Genomic DNA, 20514 nt, shown 5'->3' on the forward strand with positions numbered 1-20514 from the left:
AGGTAAATATACCTACTAATTGATTAGTGATGATAATGATGATGATCATCATCAATTATTTAAAGTTCATTTATTATCTTATTGAAATTTTATCAAGACCTCTACTCTGCATCAGTGTACACAATTCAGAGCTATCATTATTTCAGAGATTTACAAAACCTACATTAATTTTATTATTTTCATTTTTAATATTGTAATGAATGCCAATTGCCAATATAAAAGGGATAATAGAGCCATCAACACTTCAACTGTTGATCTGAATCAATTAACATTAACATTAAGAGAGATATCATTCAAAAGTGAATTTCTTGGATAAACAAAAAATTATTATAATCCATTTTATTTAATTATATTTAAAGCCACTTCAGATTTTTTTCATTTCACGGCCACACAACTTGATTAATTTGATTCATTTGTGTGAAAGATATTGTTTTGTTGTTGAATTTTTCAATCTTTTATTAAAGTCTTTTGTATTTTTTGTTTCTTTTTTTTTAAATTAAAACAGGATTTTATGAATGGCACTTTATGTTACACTTGGAACTGTTGATCAGTTTTTTTAATGTTTTATGTTTTTTATTGATTGAATTTAATTAATAAATATCTATAGTGAGAAATTAATTGAACTGATCAACTTAGCTAAACTTGATTTTAATTAAAGGTGTCATAGAAATAAATATATAAATACTTCCTACGAATAAAAGAAGGTAATGGTGATAAATAGCCTATTAAGAAGTAATAATGGAAGAACAAAAATTAATTGTCAAACCAAAAAAACGGCAACTTCACTTTTTGTCATTGCAACGATACTTTAAGAGGTTTTACTTTTTTAGATTAGCGACATGAACTCTAACTGTGCTAAGCATACTGAGCTAGCTCAGGTCAAAGTCTGCTCTTTTTTGAGAATTTTCATTCTTTGCCAGCGATTTTACTCAGTACGATTAGGCCATTTTTACGAAACTATTGCACACTTACAAGCCGACTTTTAACTAAATACAACTTTAAAGCTTTGAACAAAAAAATTAAGAGAAAAATACATATAATTTTGAAATTGACATTTTAGGATCTGTTCAGAAACAAAACAGAAATATCTTATAATGAATAATATTTTTTGTCAGAAAGATGTGGTTTATGGAATTTTTATAAGCGTTAAGAAAAAGTTCTTCAAAAAATTGTTTAATCATCCGAAGCAAATTTTTATTAACTTTAAATGAACAACTAGAAGATTTGAGCAAAATGCTTGATACTAGCAAATTGCTAAGCTAGTATCATAAATCCCATAAATCAATATGCGAAGTTTGGGGAATTGTAAGGTAATTTTTAATACTCTTGTAATCCACACATTTTGAATTAGTTAAATTAAATGGGAGGGTCCCAAAAAAACAACTACTTAAAAAATAAATAAATTAGGAGGCGCAACAGTTCGTTAAAACCTAGGGCCTAGGCCAATTAATGTTGTCAGGAATGGAGGGGACCTACAGTTGTAAGCCAAAATCCGAATGCCTATTTTGAGAAAGCACTTTGCATGACAAGAATTACTCTTGGAGAATTTGTCAATTACTCCCAAGAGGCAGTTCTCGTGAAAAACTTTAGATAGCACAGGCAGGGGTTGAACCCCTAGCATAACAGTCCAAAGCACTAACTATCATCCTACGGACACTACGTGTACTACTTAGGTTTTCAAAAATTCTAAAATTATGCTTGAAGAAATAAAATCGTTCTGAACTCATTGTTTTTGAACCTAACAAAATTCATCTGTTAAGATCTAACATTTCTGGCACTTTCCGTTTAAGTTTAGAGATCAATCCATTTCTTTTTCATTGTTTGATTAAAATAAATTCTTGATGTATGCTTTGTAGATTTAAAATAAATGATGAAAGTCCTTAAAGCCTATGTCTTAAATCATGAGCTTAGCTCTATCAAAATAAAATATCATAAGTTTATTTGAATTCGATTTTATTTTTATTTTTTTCAGTCAGCAAAGAAAAGTATATCACCAATTGTTTGGTCCAACGACCCGTCAGGAATTTTATTACCACGCGGAAGCATAAGACAATGGAGTGGCACCATAACCATAAGTGTAATGAGCTGGACCAGCAGCAGCGTAAGTCTTTAGCACTGGAGCAGTGTGGTAGGTTTGCACCAGAGGGGCAGCATAGGTTTTAACCACAGGTGCAGCGTAGGTCTTGACTACAGGAGCAACGATGGGTTGCACGTAGTGGGCTTGGTCATGCACCACAGTTGAGCTTTGATGCGAAACAGCGGTCGGTACACTCTTGACGATTGATCCAACATTTGCGTAACCATGCTCCTGAATAATGGGAGCAGAGTAGACGACTGGGGATGAATGCAAGAGTCCTGGACGGGCAGCAGCTACAGCGAAGAGAACAGACAACACCACCTGTAATCAAAAACAAAAATGTATTTGGTCAGTAAAAAGTCTTACATAAGACAGAGGCTGTGGTGGGCGTTTAAACTTACCAACTTGAACATTTTGATTTGGTTTTTTTGAGTTTTGTTAAGGAGGTCTGTGTTGAATGAGTTTGGAATTCAATTGATACCGTTTTGCAGCTGCTCAGTGTCTTATATACCAATCTACATTAATTTGGCTAAACGATATACAATACTCGCACCGCACTTTCTTGTGACTTGAGTGCTGAGTCATAAAAGTCCAAAAGTATATCAGAAGAAACCAGTCTTTTTGGTCAACATGATAGTTTCAGCGCAATGGAAGGAAATTACCAAGAGACGCGTGGTCAATTCTTTCAAAACCGAATTACAGCATAGATGACCGTGAAAAGTAATTCACAAACATGCAGACATTGCGCACATGCGATGCAGAAGCTTTTCGTTCCATAAACTTGAGATAAAATTATAAACGAATTTTTATGAGGAACAAAAGTTAATGTTTTCATTCACTATCTTCTCTGCATCTTTATGCGTGAGATTAAAATCAATTAATGGGTAATGTGAGGCAGTATACCGAATTGGGAATGTCTTTTAAAATACAAATTATTTTATTATGCAACTAAATGAATTAACTTTAAACGAATTGTTTGTTTTATACATTTTAAGTCATCACATGTTCGACACTTTTCCGTGAAAAAATTGAAATCTAAATTGATATGCATTTCTTCTGTAAAAAAAAACTGCCGAAAGTCTGAATTCACATAGAAAATTCAAAACTTTTATTCAATTCTATATTTTAAAGTACCATTTAAGAACTCTTCGCACAGCCTGACAATATTTGTATTCAGCAAATTGCGTAAAGATGGTGACCAAATAAAATCAAAATGATTGAATTTGTCAGCTGGCACTCCATAAACACCCACTGTAGATGGCAGGTACTTATAAAGTTCATGCACAGCTCTGGCCGTGGCCAATGCATCAGTTCGACTGTAATGCAAAATTATGGGCATGGTAATTTTTGTCAAATTGTATCCATCCGGCTCAACTCGATGATAGAACTCAAGATTACCCTCCAAACCACGATCATATGAAACAAAATCACCAGATTTTAAAATCTGGAGAAAGTGTTCAATTTCCTGAACAGAACCTCCAGCTGTTACTGTCCCAAGGGCTATTGGGTCCAAAGACTGCAATAAATAGCTTTAGTTTGGAATTGTAGATAAACTTAAGAATATACAAACCTGATTGTACTGCCCAACACCGAATATTTCTGACACAAGTTCCAAACACTTTTCATTTTCTTCTGAATTTATTGAACATTTCTCCAGAATTTGTCCTTGAGCAAATGACTCAAATGCCTTAGATTTAATTTTTGACTTAGAAAATTTGCAAAAAAAAAGTCAAGATGGATTTAGTTTTGTTGACACACAATTTCTACCTTTACAAAACGTTTGACAAGAGTGATTGTTTCTGGTGAAAACTTGACGAAATTTCTCAGCAGCACTATTGGTGCCAGAGCTTGAAAGAGTAGAACACGATCATTGTACTCTGGCCGTAAAGTACAAAGTGCTAATAGGGCTGTGGCTCCCTGTGAATGTCCAATATAGATGAGTTGATGAAATGCTGTGACATCCCGGACTTTATCAATGGTAGCAGAAAGATCATAAATACCGATTTCATGAAAACTAAACTTCCAAAACGAGGGATTTCGAGGAGTCAAAGAAGTGTGATTACGACTCTGAACAGTGCCTCGTGTATTAATAAGCCAGACATCATAGTCACTTGAAGCAAGCTGAAAAGCTTTAAATATAAGAAGGAAAAGTCGTAAATTTGAAATGTTTCCAAGCCCTTTAAATACCTAGACTATTCTCAGCTCCAAGCATTACAAAACTTAACGAAGATGTCAATAGACCATGCACCAATAGAATAGGTTGATGTCCCGGCTTTGGAATTCTATACAAAACCAGAATATATCCATCTTCTGTTTGGACTTCATAAATTTCACAGGGTAAGTTAGCTTTTTTAATCCATTCGTCCTTTTGAAAAAAAATGTTAATATTTCTAAACAATATTATGAATATAAAAATATTACTTAACTCACTGTTTTTAATTTAGCTTTATTTTCAATTTCTCGATCATAATGATCAACTTTTTTCCGAAATAAATTCCAGGGCCATGGGAATTGGCTGCCAGCATGTGAAGGGTTTGAAATGATTATAAATAATACGGAAATATAAATGTAATGTTTTTGGTGGATTTTTAAAAACATTCTATGTGTGCTTTGAAAATGTTTAAAGTTCGTGCACAGTTATGGACTTTGGATAATGTTTTAGACCTATTAGATGTAAATTAGTGGAAAAAATTACCACAATTATATTAATGTTAATTTATTTTAACAGTTAAACGCGAATTATCTGGCGTTGTGAATTATAATGAGCTTGTCACGCACCAGTAGCTTAAATCTTATTTCCGGATAATATTTTTTAGCAATTTGACTTAAATTTGTATCAGCCATTGATGAAAATACTGTTGATTGCACATGAACCAGTTCGTTTGATATAAGCTTTGTTTGAAGTACTGAACAAAAAGTTTATATTTTATTATTTGAAGTGAACTTATTTCATAATATTAGTAAACATTCAGAATTAAATATCTGATAATATAATCATTCTATTCAGTGTTTGTACAGCCTATAGCTTGGAATTCAACTTCCCAATCATGATAATCTAGCCATTAACCTTGAATATGGAGACATTTGCTCAAAACTCAAATCTCTGTCTAGAAACCGACTTTAAAATTATAAACAAATTGATTTGTGTTTCCGTTTAACAACCTACAATATTTCACCAAAAAAATGTTGCTGCTGCCCTACATTTAAACTGTCAATTACATTTAGCCACACGCATCGAATAAAATATCTAAGAGCGATGATAATGAAAAACAAACATTAACCTTAACTCTAAATAGCAACTTTTCCTCTTACTTTCAACTCCATCATTTCTTTCAACTTGCATCATGCGTGCAATGTCTGCAGAGAATATCTATCTACGACTATGTACTCGCTGAACAGACTTTTCACGGTCATCTATGTTGAAACTCTAGTATTAGAGCTCCATGCGTTGCCTTGTCGTCGTCTACATGTTGAGAGATCAAAAGACTTTTTCATGTTTGGCTTGCACCATTTTTTTCTTTGGAATTTATGACTCAGAAAACCAAAGTGGTGGAGCATTTTCTTTGAACCAGAAATACACAGCTTTTTGTACTCGTTGTCTGGGCCATTTATGGCCAAAATGAATATAAAAGAAACTGTGCAGCTGCAAAATGGTATCAATTGAATTCCAACCTCATTCAACACAGACCTCCTTAACAAAACTCAAAAAAACCAAATCAAAATGTTCAAGTTGGTAAGTTTCTACGCCCACCGCAGCCGCTGTTTTATGTAGGCCTTTTATTGACTTAATGCATTTGTGCTATTTATTTACAGGTGGTGTTGTCTGTTCTCTTTGCTGTAGCTGCTGCCCGTCCAGGACTTTTGCATTCATCCCCAGTCGTCTACTCTGCTCCCATCATTCAGGAGCATGGTTACGCCAATGTTGGATCTATCGTCAAGAGTGTACCGACCGCCGTTTCGCATCAAAGCTCAAGTGTAGTACATAGCCAAGCCCACTATGTGCAACCTATTGTCGCACCTGTAGTCAAGACCTATGCTGCTCCTCTGGTACAAACCTACCATGCTGCTCCAGTGTTGAAGACCATTTCGGCTCCAATCTATAAGAGTTATGCTCCAGCTCATTATAGCTATGCTGCTTCTCCATTGGCTTATGCTTCCGCGTGGTAATAAAATTCCTGACGGGTCGTTGGACCGAACAACTGTTGATAGTTTTTGTTTGCTGACTGAAATGTAAATAAAATTAATTTTAAACTCAAAACACATATTATTACTTTTGGGACAGCCAATAATTATTTTGCGACTTTTAGTGCAATGCATTTTGCCCAGCATTGAAAGCTAGATGTAGCTGCAGTCGATGGCTGCATAAAAATAATCATAGTGATTTGGTATACTGAAATGAAACCACGAGAAATAAGGTATTTTCAAAAATTGGCAATTTTACCCACTTTCAGGAGTTAGTTATTCATAAGTTGTTACATAATTGTAAGTTCTTTCCCTTTGGTGGGAAGTATTTTAGTCTTATCTTTGTCGAAGTGTAATATAGTCGTATTTCACTTTTGTAAAGTGAAAATTTTCAGGGTATCTTGAATTTATTTAAATTTATGAAGTTAATAATAATAGAAAGATTTTATATTGATGCACCAAAGCATAAGTCCTAGGAAGGTATATCGTCCAACTGTGGGGGTTTTTACATGATATTTTTGGAATTTTTAAAAGTTTCTGGATCTTACTGCTCTTTCGTATTCAATTTTTAAACTTTTATGTAAAATGTAAACACTTACAACGAAGTTAACATTTAAGAAGTTAATTATCTGGTGGTAAAGTTATGGACATAAATAAAAAATCATCTTGGAAATCCCAGCAATTAAGTTCAAGCAACATGTTTTAGAATACACAGTTTCAAGTTATCTGTGTTGTAAAGTAGGCAGTTGGATCATTTATCAATCATTTATTGTTAATTAGTTGTGTAAGTTCTATGTCTGTTTAAACAAGTCGAAAATCAAATAAAAAGTTGTCAAAGAAAATGCTTACTAGTTAACTCCCCATAGGAAGTTATTGTAATCGGTCCGATGTGTTGAATTAAAAATATTGACATTTCTTGACGTTTCAAGGTCCCTAGAGTCGAATAAAAGATTTTTAGAGAAATTTGCGTACGTGTGTACGTACATTCGGGATGTTTTTTTCGTCATCCAAAGCTCAAGGTCTAGTAGAGATATCGACTTCAAATAAATTTTGTTATACAGATAATAATGCAGGAAGATGCAGTAAGGACTCTGAAATAAATTGCGTTGGTGTTTTTTTTACCATATCAATTTAAAAAAATGTGAAAATTTTGGTTGGCCCAAAATATCTCACGAACCAATAACGCTTGACTCTTGAATTACATTTTATATTATATATTGTAACGTGATACCAAACAATTATATTTTTAGAAACAAAAATCCAACTAAAGTTTTTTTTATAAATCAAAAAAACTAAACATAAATATATTTGTCACCTCAAAAAACTTAACAAAAAAAAATGTTATTATCTCCAAAATATTCGACTCAAATATCTTTTCAAAAATTAAAAATATTTTCTTACAACTGATTTTATTTCACAGCAAATATTGTTTTCGACATTCAGTACATGTTTTATAAAAATCCAACATTCCATTTTTTTCATAAAAACCTAGAAAAAACAGTACGCAAACCTGTTAAAAATTGTTGTACGGTTTTCGATATCTCGTGAACAATAGAAGATATTGACTTCAAATTAGTTTCATTCATTCAATTTGTATATGTTTACAAAAGAAACACAAACTTTTAATGATGCAACAGAAAACGGTCGCATCCCAGCACATTTTTTATTTTTCAAATTTGTTTTGGAAAACCAACAAATCTGAATGAAAATCAGTAATCACCATAGAATTTAAGAATAAAACAAGTCGACTGGATTTAGAGTTGATAATTTCGAATAAGAATTCAAATCAATCGCAAAAAACAGTAACTAAAGTTACTTCGCTTATTACTTAAGAAAGTTGGAACGATTTTCAAGGATTCACTTCAATTCGGACTGGTCTTCGTCCAAACAAGAATAATCTAGAAAACGATTTTACAATGCCATCTTCATGTAAAATGACATTTATATTTACTTATCACTGTGTTCATTATTTTCGACAGTTATTTTGGTGTAAAAATAGTTTTTTTTCAAGATTTTTTATCAAACATTCAAAACTAAGATGACTTCGAATCATAAGAATACCAACATTTTCCAGATCCCATACAAACTTTTGAGTGATAAGCAGTTATTCCGCTACGTTTTCCATCAGATCTATTATTGATTTTCGATATTCGTAACAATTTTCTAATAACGATGATATTCATAGGTTCAACGAAATAAGGTGCCATAATATAACTTTAAAGAAAAAACGTAAAATTTTAAACACCAATTCGGCTTTATTTCACTTTGCAAAAAGAATGAAACCAAATGTTGATGTAAGATCAAGTGTTTTTTTAAGAAAAAAATCACTTCTTAATATCACTAACGAAGTTAATTTATTTTTCGGGATCCTTGTATCCCTCTTATCGTTCTAATAAAAATGCTTAAATTCAATAAGCTCTTATTAAAAAAAAAAAAACACAAATCAGACGATAGTAAGATTAAAACGAATATTTAAAATTTAGACAAGTTTGTATGCCAAATTAATTAAATTAATGTGTTTAAACTTTATAACCTCTGTTATTGTTTGCTAATTTAATTTGAAAAATATACACCTTGGCACTCCAACAACTATCTTGCCCCACATTAGACATTATTTCATTTTAACCACACGCAGAAAGATACATCGAAGATAGTGAACGAAAACATTACGAGTAACATTTATCACAAGTCATAAAAGATCGTTTTTCTATTTTATCTCACGATCAAGTTTATCAAAAACAAAAAGTTTTTGCATCGCATGTACGCAATGTCCGCATGTTTGTAAATGAACTTTTCACGGTCATCCATGCCGTAATTCAGTTTTGTTACAATAGTCCATGCGTCTCATTGCGGTAACTTCTTTCCATTTCCATTAAGCTATCATGTTGACCAAAAAGACTGGTTTCTTCTGATATACTTTTGAACTTTCATGACTCAGCACTTAGCTCACAAGAAAGTGCGGTGCTAGTATTGTAGGTCGTTTAGCGTTGATTTGTATATAAGAAACTGAGCAGCTGCAAAACGGTATCAATTGAATTCCAACCTCATTCAACACAGACCTCCTTAACAAAAATCAAAAAAACTAAATCAAAATGTTCAAGTTGGTAAGTTTTTACACCCAACACAGCCTCTGTCTTATGTAAGACTTTTTATTGACCAAATACATTTTTGTTTTTGATTACAGGTGGTGTTGTCTGTTCTCTTCGCTGTAGCTGCTGCCCGTCCAGGACTCTTGCATTCATCCCCAGTCGTCTACTCTGCTCCCATTATTCAGGAGCATGGTTACGCAAATGTTGGATCAATCGTCAAGAGTGTACCGACCGCTGTTTCGCATCAAAGCTCAACTGTGGTGCATGACCAAGCCCACTACGTGCAACCCATTGTTGCTCCTGTAGTCAAGACCTACGCTGCACCTGTGGTTAAAACCTATGCTGCCCCTCTGGTGCAAACCTACCACACTGCTCCAGTGCTAAAGACTTACGCTGCTTCTGGTCCAGCTCATTACACTTATAGTTATGGTGCCACTCCATTGGCTTATGCTTCCGCGTGGTAATAAAACTCCTGACGGGTCGTTGGACCGAACAATTGGTGATATATTTTTCTTTGCTGACTGAAAAACTTAAAAATAAATAATGTTGAAACAAATATTTTCGTTCCTTTGTACTTTTTTTCTAACTGGTCTAAAAATTAATTGAAATCACTATATTATATGATGTTTAAGTAAAACATCCCTAAAGTTTATGTTTCGATCAGTGTAGAGGTATTTTAGATAAATATTTAAAAGTTATCTGAATAACTGCATTTATAATAAAACGTTTTGTCCGAATATTTTACATAACATGAAGCTGATTACGTGAATTATTATCTTAAAAAATCATTATTTTTCATTCACCCCAACCCAGCTTTAAAGTTTATACGTTAATACAACACAAGATGGTATCACAAAACATAATAACAGTCGAGGAAAAAGAACTAATAACAGAAAAGACACATTCGCGTCCACAGCTCGCACAGTAGGTTTTCAGATGGTTCTACATCTTTTGAATATTTGTTTGAATTGATGCTTTATTATGGTGATTGGCGAAACTAATGTGATATTTGTGATTAGGCAATAACAATCTTCGGTCAGCATAAACATTTCCATACATTCTAAACTACTATAAATTAAATGGTATTTGAAATAAGTTATTTCATATTTTAATAGAATCTACCAAAACGAATGTTTTTGTAATAGTCTTTTAGTAACTTATTTTTAAGTTCTAAGCTTTTTAATTTCTGTTCTTTTTAAATTATCAAAACAATTCCATTGCATGAACATTTTCTTTAACCTTTACGGTGCCTGCACTTAACAGTTCATTTAGAGTCGATTGTCACCAAGTTCTCAACTGGTTGCAATAATCTTTATTAATAACGTCTCTTTCTGAAAAGAACTCAAAAACACTAGTTATCACCTGATTCAAACATAATATTGCTTTGTTTCTCCTGATGCCTTGAAAATTACATTCAAAACATTACATTCGACGACAAGGCCACGTTTAATTGTGAAATGATTCGTATTTAAGAGAAAAGTTTAATTAATTGATGTACCTTAATTTAGAAACAAATATTTACACTTTGTAAATAAATTAATTGGATTCTTCGGTAACCTTAAATAAAATCTGCATAATAGCTACAAAATTACAAAACTGTGGGACCCTATTTCTTTTTAAAACAACTCTTTTAATAAGCTTACTTAAATGCTTAGACAAAAGTGGGATAAGGAACCGTTTAAATACTTGGACTATTGTTGCTTGTTTATTGTCAATATTGGGCAAAGAAGAGTCAAGAGAATGCATTCAATAAGCCAAAGATTTGACCCATGCTTGATACATAAAGATGTCATTAATTTGCAGAACCATACTGTTATAAATATGTTGAATAAAAGAAACCCTTTCTCATATTCTAACACCTACCATTTATTGAAGCTTTTTCTATTTAATGTCTATTAGTTTTTTTTTCGAACGATTTTAAGTCAGTGAAAATAATAATGAAAACAAAAATTATTTAAATACGTATTTGTTTTTTTTTTTTATTTTTTCAATAAAACTTAAATATACATCAACAAAAATATTTTTCGGTCCAACGACCCGTCAGGAATTTTATTACCACGCGGAAGCATAAGCCAATGGAGAAGCAGCATAGCTATAATGAGCTGGAGCATAACTCTTATAGATTGGAGCAGAAATGGTCTTCAGCACTGGAGCAACATGGTAGGTTTGTACCAAAGGAGCAGCATAGGTCTTGACTACAGGTGCCACAATGGGTTGCACATAGTGGGCTTGGCTATGTACTACACTTGAGCTTTGATGCGAAACAGCGGTCGGTACACTCTTGACGATAGATCCAACATTGGCATAACCATGCTCCTGAATGATGGGAGCAGAGTAGACGACTGGAGATGAATGCAAGAGTCCTGGACGGGCGGCAGATACAGCGAAGAGAACAGACAACACCACCTGTAATCAAAAACAAAAATGTATTTGGTAAAAAGTCTTACATAAGACAGAGACTGTGTTGGGTGTAGAAACTTACCAACTTGAACATTTTGAATTAGTTTTTTTGAGTCTTGTTAAGGAGGTCTGTGTTGAATGAGGTTTGAATTCAATTGATACCGTTTTGCAGCTGCACAGTGTCTTATATACCAATCTACATTATTTTGGCTAAACGACCTACAATACTCACACCATACATTTTCTTGTATGATAAGTACTGAGTCATGAAAGTCCCAAAGTGTATCAGAAGAACCAGTCTTTTGGTCAACCTGAAAGTAAAATTTAAGCATAATGAAAGAAGTAACCGCAATGGTCAATTGTAGCAAAACCAAATTACAACACTGATGACCGTGAAAAGTTCATCTACGAATATGCGGACATTGCGAATATAATGCAGAAGCTTTTTTTATTTGATTAACTTGATAGTGAGATAAAATTGAAAGGAAGTAAAAAGGTTAATGTTTTCATTCAATATCTTCGACGTTTTTTTCTGCTTGTGGTTGAAATTAATTTATGTCTAATGTGGAGAAGAATTGATGCAGGCATTTCATTTCTTTCAAAAGGGTACAAATATCCTTATAATGAATAAATGGAGTCCTAGCAATAAAGAAACTGGTACAGGATTAAAATAACGATGTACAATGATTTTGAATGTCTGAATTTTGCAATGAGTGGGAAATACTGAGTCTACTAAAGCGTTCCACATTGTGTAGTGCAACTAAAAAAGAATCTTTGTGCTTTACAGTTGGTCTGAAGTTTGGCTAATGAGTAAACTTATGAGCATTCCTTGAAGAACGGGTATTACGTTTTTGGTGGTCTCTTTTTAATTCTGTTCAAGAGACTCATGTGCGTTATTGAAACCTGTTCATATATGGAAAATGCAGTCGTGTTTCGAAAGAATATAGGTTTTATAAATTTTAACCATATCAGAAGAAAATTTCTTGCATGGACGAAGAAAACCTAAACACTTAGCAATGTTTTTGGAGAATTCAAATATGTGCTCACTCCGAAAAAGAACTGAAAGCTTTCCAGTCTCCTCGATGCAAGGGCTACCCATGGATGATTTTAATAGAGGACTTTTGCTTTTTTGTGATAGTAGATAGCATTGAGTTTTCAAATAAATAAATTCTACACTAATTCCCCATTGATCAATACTGTCAATATCTGAATTGTATAAACTTACTATACGCTGCAGTTTGTGGTTCACATAAGAAGGAAAAGGATGTGAATTTCAAAATGAATATGAAAAGCTGAGGGTACTGGCGTCAGCGAAACAATTTAGTAAATTAGACGTTTCACATAAAAGACAGGGGTGGAATCGGCTAAGGTGATTGTTGACTATCTTTTTTTTTATAGTCAAATTGACTATTATTTTCTTTCCGTCTGTGTAAGATGATTCAACTCAATCCAATTTAATTGAACAAATTTTAAAAGTGATTCTTATAAAATATCTAAATAAAAGTATAAAATTGATTGTGTTTTAATAAAATTCTTACTTTTCTTGATTTTTTCGAATGTTTTAAGCTTTGTAAGTCCCAGCAATGTGGTTTTTTTTTAAGAAACAAAGTGAGCTAAGATTTTAATTTTAAAGTCAATTGTGTAAGCGTCTTGTAGCTATATTCGGAGTAAGCAAATGACTATCACATTTTTTGTGACAGCTTTTTAGGTATCAATTTGACTATCACCTTGCTTAGATCAAATTCGATCATTTTGATTATCATTTATCAACAACCATCTTAGCCGATTATACCTCAGTTCCTGAGGATTTTAATAAAGCTGAAGATTTATAAGCGTTTTCATGAACTTGGCTATTTCCATCCACTCGGAAAAAAAAACCTGTGGACCCTTTTAATTAAAAAAGTGTTGTTTTATTATATTCGAAGTAATAAAATATGTTTATCTCGTTTTAAAGATCAATCAGATGTAAAAAAAAATATTTAAAAATTTTAAAATAAAAGATTTAAGTATGATGCCGATTTGAAATAAATAATCCTCTGTTATTAAGTATTGCAACAACCTGTTAACTTGAAGCAGCTTTCTTTAAAATTTAAGCTGAAAATCATGTTATATCAAAATTTGACAGACGAAATTTCACTCCAAACTCATATAATATTTGTATATTATATGTATGTACATATTTAATATGAGTTGTCTGACATTTTGACACTCCAGATTTTATTTATTCTTAAATAAATTGTTCTTACCTTACTTTAGGCCATTTGCTTTGATTAATTGTTAAGTTATGGAAAATTGTAGAAAACATTTCATACAATTTAAAATGTTGACAACAACTAGACATAGACCAAATAAAATTTTATGAATTCTGAATAAAAATACGTAGCTTGTGTTTAATTGCTGGGATTTCCAAGACAGGTTCCTAAATTGAGCCTATAATGTTTTAATACGAGTATCAGTTAAACATATATTATACGTGTATACATTTTTACACCACCATTAGTGTTTTTATAGCACATCTTTTAAAATTTTACAAAGAATCTACTTAATTATTTTCAGAAGACCCAGGAACTTATTAATGTTAAAATTTGTCGGAGTTTTTTGTAAAAATCCTGAATAAATCTTGAAATAACAACAAGAAAAGAAAATGTTTTTCACTCTTGCAAGTTGTTTGTTTTTGAGGTTTACAGAAATAAAATTTTAAAATTTCTATGTCTTTTATTATTGCAATTTTTAATTTTTAAATTAAATAAAACAAATTATATTTTTAAAGGACATAATCGTTCCAAAATCAAAGGATATTTTATTTTATTCGTAAAGATTTTTAACAAACAAATAATTTTTAGTTGGAAGTGGAAATTATTCAATGTCTTGGAATCAATTTCCAAAAGTTGACAAACAATTTTCCTATCTTTTTTCTCATTCTTTACACACCCAAGAAACCACAACGAAATAAAAAGAAAGTATTTTCGAGTGTTATTTTTTAAATTTATTCTCAGTTATTACAAAAAAGATCAACAATTTTTTGGTCCAACGACCCGTCAGGAATTTTACCACGCGGAAGCATAAGCCAATGGAGCAGCACCATAGGTGTAATGAGCTGGACCAGCAGCAGCGTAAGTCTTAAGGATTGGAGCTGAATGGTAAGTTTGGACTAAAGGAGCAGCATAGGTCTTGACTACGGGTGCAACGATGGGTTGCACATAGTGGGCTTGGTCATGTACTACAGTTGAGCTTTGATGCGAAACAGCGGTCGGTACACTCTTGACGATAGATCCAACATTGGCGTAACTGTGCTCCTGAATAATGGGAGCAGAGTAGACGACTGGGGATGAATGCAAGAGTCCTGGACGGGCAGGAGCTACAGCGAAGAGAACAGACAACACCACCTGCAAATAAAAAAAAACACAAATGCAGTGTCAATAAAAATGGTCTTACATAACCTGGATGTGGGCGTAGGTACTTACCAACTTGAACATTTTGATTTTTGTTTGGTTTGCTTAGGAGGTCTGTGTTGAATGTGGTTGGAATTCAATTGATACCGTTTTGCAGCCGCTCATTTGCTTTTATACTTATTCAGGCACAAATGACCCAGACAACAAGAAGTAGTTAGAGGTAGGTACCGCCAATATACCACTCGGTGAACAAAAAGAAATATCCATGATTAATTTTGCCTCACTAAGTCATAAAAGTCTTAAACAATTTCAAGAAAATAAGAGCAAAGGTAGATTACCTACATATTTACGAGTAAAAAGCTTTTTTGGTCAGTATGACCAGGTGTGTTTTGGATCAAAAATAAAGATCTATACAGACACTCATGTCTGCAAGCCAAGAGTTGCGCTGACCGTGAAAAATACATACTGGTTCACTATTTGCGGACATTGCACGCATGATGTAAGAAAGACTTACCAATTAACCGTTGCTGCTCAAGACAAAATATACGTACCGGTTACATAGTATAGCTAGTGAGAGGAATTTGTGTGTGATCAAAAGGTTAATGGTTTTTTCATTATCACGTATGAGTTCAATATGCGTGTATGGCGACCAACGAACGGTTTGGCTGTGGTTAATTTTGATCAATATCGGTTTAATGAGGCTTTGTTTTTGAGTTTTTGATAAAGATAACAAATCTAGGTTGTGGTCTGTAAATTACAATATTAAGTTAATTATTTTTTATTATTCGAGCAATTCGTGTTTTTCAAAAGTTTCGCGTGAGTGACTATGAGTTTCTGTGACCTAATTTAAAAACTTTAAAAAAGGATTCAGAAATGTTTGTTTCAACTTATCAAGCCCTTGACACAACATCACGTTATGAGCCAAAACATTGTATCGTAAACGACAAACCAACAATTTACTGTACTGGTAGATGAATTTACTTATGTTGTTAGTTAACATTGGATATAAATAACACTACCTCCGCTTTTTAGAAAACAACATTTTTGGCGTTGTTCCCAGTGGCAAAAAATGTGTTCTTTTAAATTTTTAATAATGAACATTTTGTAAGCATCAAAATCAAAAAATGATATTTTTTAAAAGAAATTGTTGCAAAGTAAGGAGATACACTTCAGAATTTTCAGAAAGTAGTTTGCTTATAGCAAGCTTCCAAGAGGCTCATCATTAAAGCCTAACACACGCACAAAATACAAAACATAATTAAGATTTAACATGAATTAATACAAAACAACAAAAAATAAAATAAAGACGTTTGTTTTATATATGGAGCACTAAGCTATGCTCATTCAACTTAAAGCTTCATTCTTGCCATAGTTAGTTCTATGGAAGTCAATATGTATAAAATCAAATGTGCGCAGGTGATGAGTTCCGCCCCGGTAATTCAAATGTTCACAAGATAGCAAATAAGGTGCATACATTTCACCATTGATGAGTTGATGAAGAAATATTAAATCATTATAAAGACGCCTTTGATGGAGACATTGAAATTGAATACGATGTTCATAGGGAGGCAGATCATAAGGATCTTCCATAGGAAGACCCTTACGGGCAAAGCTAATAAAATTATGTTCAATTGATTCAATAGGTTTTATATAGATTTCTTAATAAGGAGTTCATACTTGCTATGCATATTCAAGATGAGGGCGATCATGGCAATTGTACAAAGAAAGAGTAAAATAGGGATCTATTACTCCTTTGCCGAGCGTTTTATAAGACCAAGCATAGAACTTGCCTTATTGACAATAAAATTAATGTGATGTGTAAACTCTAAGTTGGAACAGAAATAAACACCTAAATCCTTAAATGTGGAGACGCGACAGAGTTTTTGCTAAGATATACATTAATCAAATACACTAAAGATTCGTTTTTTAGTAAAAGTTATCGTCTGGCATTTTGAAGGGTTGAAGGCAAGGCTATTTTTCCCACGCCAAAATGTGAAACTATTAATGTCGGCTTGGAAAAGGACACGATCATGGGAGGACTTTATAATCTTAAAAGTTCATGTCATCAGCAAAGATAAGAACTTTACTTTGGCGTAGACATGACGATACATCGTTAATAGACAGAATGAACAGATAAGGGCCAAGATGGCTTCCCTGGGGAACACCAGATTGAGCAACAAAAGGTTCAGACTGACAATTTCTAAATTTTACCTCATAATATCTGTTTTCAAGATATGATTTGATCCAAGCTAAGAAAAATGGTGGAAACCCAAAAACATTTAACCCAGTGGTGAATGAAATTCTAACTAGTCTGGATGCCGAGGGTTTCAGAGTGATAGCATAGGCAGATGACGTTGCTATAGCAGCTTCAGGAAAGCATCTTAACACCCTAAAAGATTTCTTACAAAATGCCTTGGACAACTAATACTTCGGGCTGATCGGTGTGGACTGGGTGTTAACCCACACAAACCGATTTGGTCCTATATTCGAGGAGCCTAACCTATTATTAATAAATGGGTCTTACAACCCAGAATTACGCATTGGCTATACACATCGGTAATCAAAGCGATTTTAGTGTACCGTGTGGCAGTATGGTGGACTGATTTAGAGAAAGGTATACACATTGATAAGTTAAATAAAGTCCAACGTTCAGCTTGCCTATGTATAAGCGGATCGTTTCACACGTCCCCATCTGCGTCACTGAACACCTTACTCTACCTAACACCTCCTCAAATTTTTAGCATACAAATAGCAGCAAACTCTGCTATTCGCCTTAAAGTTTCGTCACAGTGGACTAACAACAACATTGGCCACTCCGTAATTCTTAGGTATTTGGAATCAATTCCAAAGCACACAGACTACATCATCCCTCAACTGCAATTCGGCAGAAATTTCCAGATTTCTATTCATCCCAGATATTTTTGGGAGGACAGGACATTCTTGGAGGATGAGTCAATCCATTTTTATACAGATGGGTCAAAAACAAAAGAAGGGGTTGGTGGAGGTGTGTACTCTGAACAACTGAAATTAAGTCTCTCATTTCGCCTTCCCAATCATTGTAGCGTGTTCCAGGCGGATCTTTTGGTGATAAAGGAAGTCTTGTCCTGGCTTAAAGAAAACGTGATATCAACATCTGATATCCGTATTTTCTCTGATAGCCAGGCCGCTATCAAATCTCTGGACTCTGTCTCTACAAACTCTATAACAGTCCATTAGTGTCGATCATCTCTAATGGAGATGGCGCAACAGTTTAATATTCACCTTTGCTGGGTGCCGGGCCATAGAGACATTCCAGGTAACTGTAAGGCAGATGAACTCGCCAGGAACGGTACAGTAGAGCTCATCCTACCACGTTTGGCACGTACTGGCATACCAATCGCTACTTGTAAATTGTTGCTAATGCAAGAAGCTATGAAGGCGTAACACCAGGTTTAGCAACATCACCAGGTGGAACATCATCACCCCGTATCAGGTCAGGAAAAACATCTGGCCAGCACTAGATTTAAAGTCTTTAAGGTGCTTGCTATATAAGCTCTATAATAGATCTCATAACCGGACACTGTCTAATAGGAAAGCACGCTACGTGGTTAAGTGTATTCCCAAATGACTTCTGCAGAAGCTATATGAACGAGGAAGAGGAGGAAACAGTTCTTCATCGTCTCTGTACATGCCCTGCTCTGCCTCGAAAACGCAAGAATTACCTAGGAGAATTCTTCTTTAACGATCAAAGCGATCTTAATCAATTAGAATAATCAGCCTCCTCTTACGTTTCGTAACGGACTCAAACTGGTTCCATTAAGCTTAGGAGCCTCAAAATTCATGTGGTATCACAATGGGCCATTAAACTGGCCTAAGTGTGTCCGTTTCCATCTTGGACAGCCACTATAACCTAACCTAACCTAAGAGCATTGAGTTTAAATAAAATAATTCCGTGCCTAAGTTGGTCAAAAACTTTAGAAAAGTCATTGTATACACTATGCAGTCAACTTCATAACCTTGTTCTAAAGGTCTAAAAATGACGAATGGAAATTTGTTCCCAAAGCGTTACAGATATCAATAGTTTTATCTAACGAAAGGTTCTTGTAAGTGAAGTTTACTGGAAAGCCATCTGATTTTTTCTTTGAGTTTACAAAATTTCAAAATTTTGTAGGTTTCTCTTTTAAAGAGGTGCCCATTTCAGTAACATAACAAGCATTTACAAAGTTAGAAAGGGACTTGAATTGGTTAAAGAGTTTAATATAAAAAGAGAAGTTTATTGAGGACAAAGTTTTGAGATACGTTTTCCATTCCTTATTTCTTTTGTCAAGCAGTAAAGATTGTATTTCTTGATTTCTTCAAGGGTACATTATTTTTTCCAAACAATAATTAAGGATCTTATTAAAAGTTGAAACTGCTTCATCAATATTAGCAAATAAAGGGTGATTTTTTTGAGGTTAGGATTTTCATGCATTAGTATTTGACAGATCACACGGGATTTCAGACATGGTGTCAAAGAGAAAGATGCTCAGTATGCTTTGACATTTCATCATGAATAGACTTACTAACGAGCAACGCTTGCAAATCATTGCATTTTATTACCAAAATCAGTGTGCGGTTCGAAATGTGTAAAGCGCTTACGTCCGATTTATGGTCTAGATAATCGACCAAGTTTCGCACTCAGTTTACTTTATTGGACGAATGCGTACAGTGCGTACAGAAGAGAATATTGCGTCTGTTTCTGAGAGTGTTGCTGAAGACCGTGAAATGTCGATTCGTCGCCGTTCGCAGCAATTGGGTTTGTGTTATTCGACCACATGGAAGATTTTACGCAAAGATCTTGGTGTAAAACCGTATAAAATACAGCTCGTGCAAGAACTGAAGCCGAACGATCTGCCACAACGTCGAATTTTCAGTGAATGGGCCCTAGAAAAGTTGGCAGAAAATCCGCTTTTTTATCGACAAATTTTGTTCAACGATGAGGCTCATTTCTGGTTGAATGGCTACGTAAATAAGCAAAATTGCCGCATTTGGAGTGAAGAGCAACCAGAAACCGTTCAAGAACTGCCCATGCATCCCGAAAAATGCACTGTTTGGTGTGGTTTGTACGCTGGTGGAATCATTGGACCGTATTTTTTCAAAGATGCTCTTGGACGCAACGTTACGGTGAATGGCGATCGCTATCGTTCAATGCTAACAAACTTTTTGTTGCCAAAAATGGAAGAACTGAACTTGGTTGACATTTGGTTTCAACAAGATGGCGCTACATGCCACACAGCTCACGATTCTATGGCCATTTTGAGGGAAAACTTCGAAGAACAATTCATCTCAAGGAATGTACCGGTAAGTTGGCCACCAAGATCATGCGATTTGGAAGACAACATTTCCTAAGAAATTC

At 33.9% G+C, this 20514-nt stretch overlaps 5 protein-coding genes across 5 annotated transcripts; 2 read left to right on the forward strand and 3 right to left on the reverse strand.

Moving 5' to 3' along the window:
• Positions 1–1936: 1936 nt before the first annotated feature.
• On the reverse strand, positions 1937–11985 carry LOC129945228 (lipase 1-like). The gene is made up of 8 exons (XM_056054889.1): positions 11831–11985; positions 11404–11754; positions 4265–4442; positions 3845–4206; positions 3648–3782; positions 3212–3593; positions 2479–2525; positions 1937–2398 (listed from the first exon to the last, which is right to left on the reverse strand). Exons 1-8 carry the CDS (start codon positions 11840–11842, stop codon positions 2030–2032), a joined length of 1836 nt encoding a protein of 611 aa, XP_055910864.1. The 5' UTR covers positions 11843–11985; the 3' UTR covers positions 1937–2029.
• Positions 3157–4690, reverse strand: LOC129947366 (lipase 1-like). Its single transcript, XM_056057903.1, has 5 exons — positions 4508–4690; positions 4265–4442; positions 3845–4206; positions 3648–3782; positions 3157–3593 (listed from the first exon to the last, which is right to left on the reverse strand). The coding sequence occupies exons 1-5, from the start codon at positions 4673–4675 to the stop codon at positions 3186–3188; spliced, it is 1251 nt and encodes a 416-aa protein (XP_055913878.1). The 5' UTR covers positions 4676–4690; the 3' UTR covers positions 3157–3185.
• Positions 5666–6335, forward strand: LOC129947376 (retinin-like). The gene is made up of 2 exons (XM_056057913.1): positions 5666–5810; positions 5891–6335. Exons 1-2 carry the CDS (start codon positions 5799–5801, stop codon positions 6242–6244), a joined length of 366 nt encoding a protein of 121 aa, XP_055913888.1. The 5' UTR covers positions 5666–5798; the 3' UTR covers positions 6245–6335.
• On the forward strand, positions 9266–9904 carry LOC129947374 (retinin-like). Its single transcript, XM_056057911.1, has 2 exons — positions 9266–9363; positions 9444–9904. The coding sequence occupies exons 1-2, from the start codon at positions 9352–9354 to the stop codon at positions 9810–9812; spliced, it is 381 nt and encodes a 126-aa protein (XP_055913886.1). The 5' UTR covers positions 9266–9351; the 3' UTR covers positions 9813–9904.
• A 2726-nt stretch (positions 11986–14711) lies between the features above and the next one.
• LOC129947377 (larval/pupal cuticle protein H1C-like) lies at positions 14712–15367 on the reverse strand. The gene is made up of 2 exons (XM_056057914.1): positions 15213–15367; positions 14712–15134 (listed from the first exon to the last, which is right to left on the reverse strand). Exons 1-2 carry the CDS (start codon positions 15222–15224, stop codon positions 14796–14798), a joined length of 351 nt encoding a protein of 116 aa, XP_055913889.1. The 5' UTR covers positions 15225–15367; the 3' UTR covers positions 14712–14795.
• Between the last annotated feature and the right edge of the window lie 5147 nt (positions 15368–20514).

The sequence above is a fragment of the Eupeodes corollae genome, chromosome 2 (genome assembly GCF_945859685.1).
Source record: "Eupeodes corollae chromosome 2, idEupCoro1.1, whole genome shotgun sequence".
In the NCBI taxonomy this organism is placed as follows: domain Eukaryota; kingdom Metazoa; phylum Arthropoda; class Insecta; order Diptera; family Syrphidae; genus Eupeodes; species Eupeodes corollae.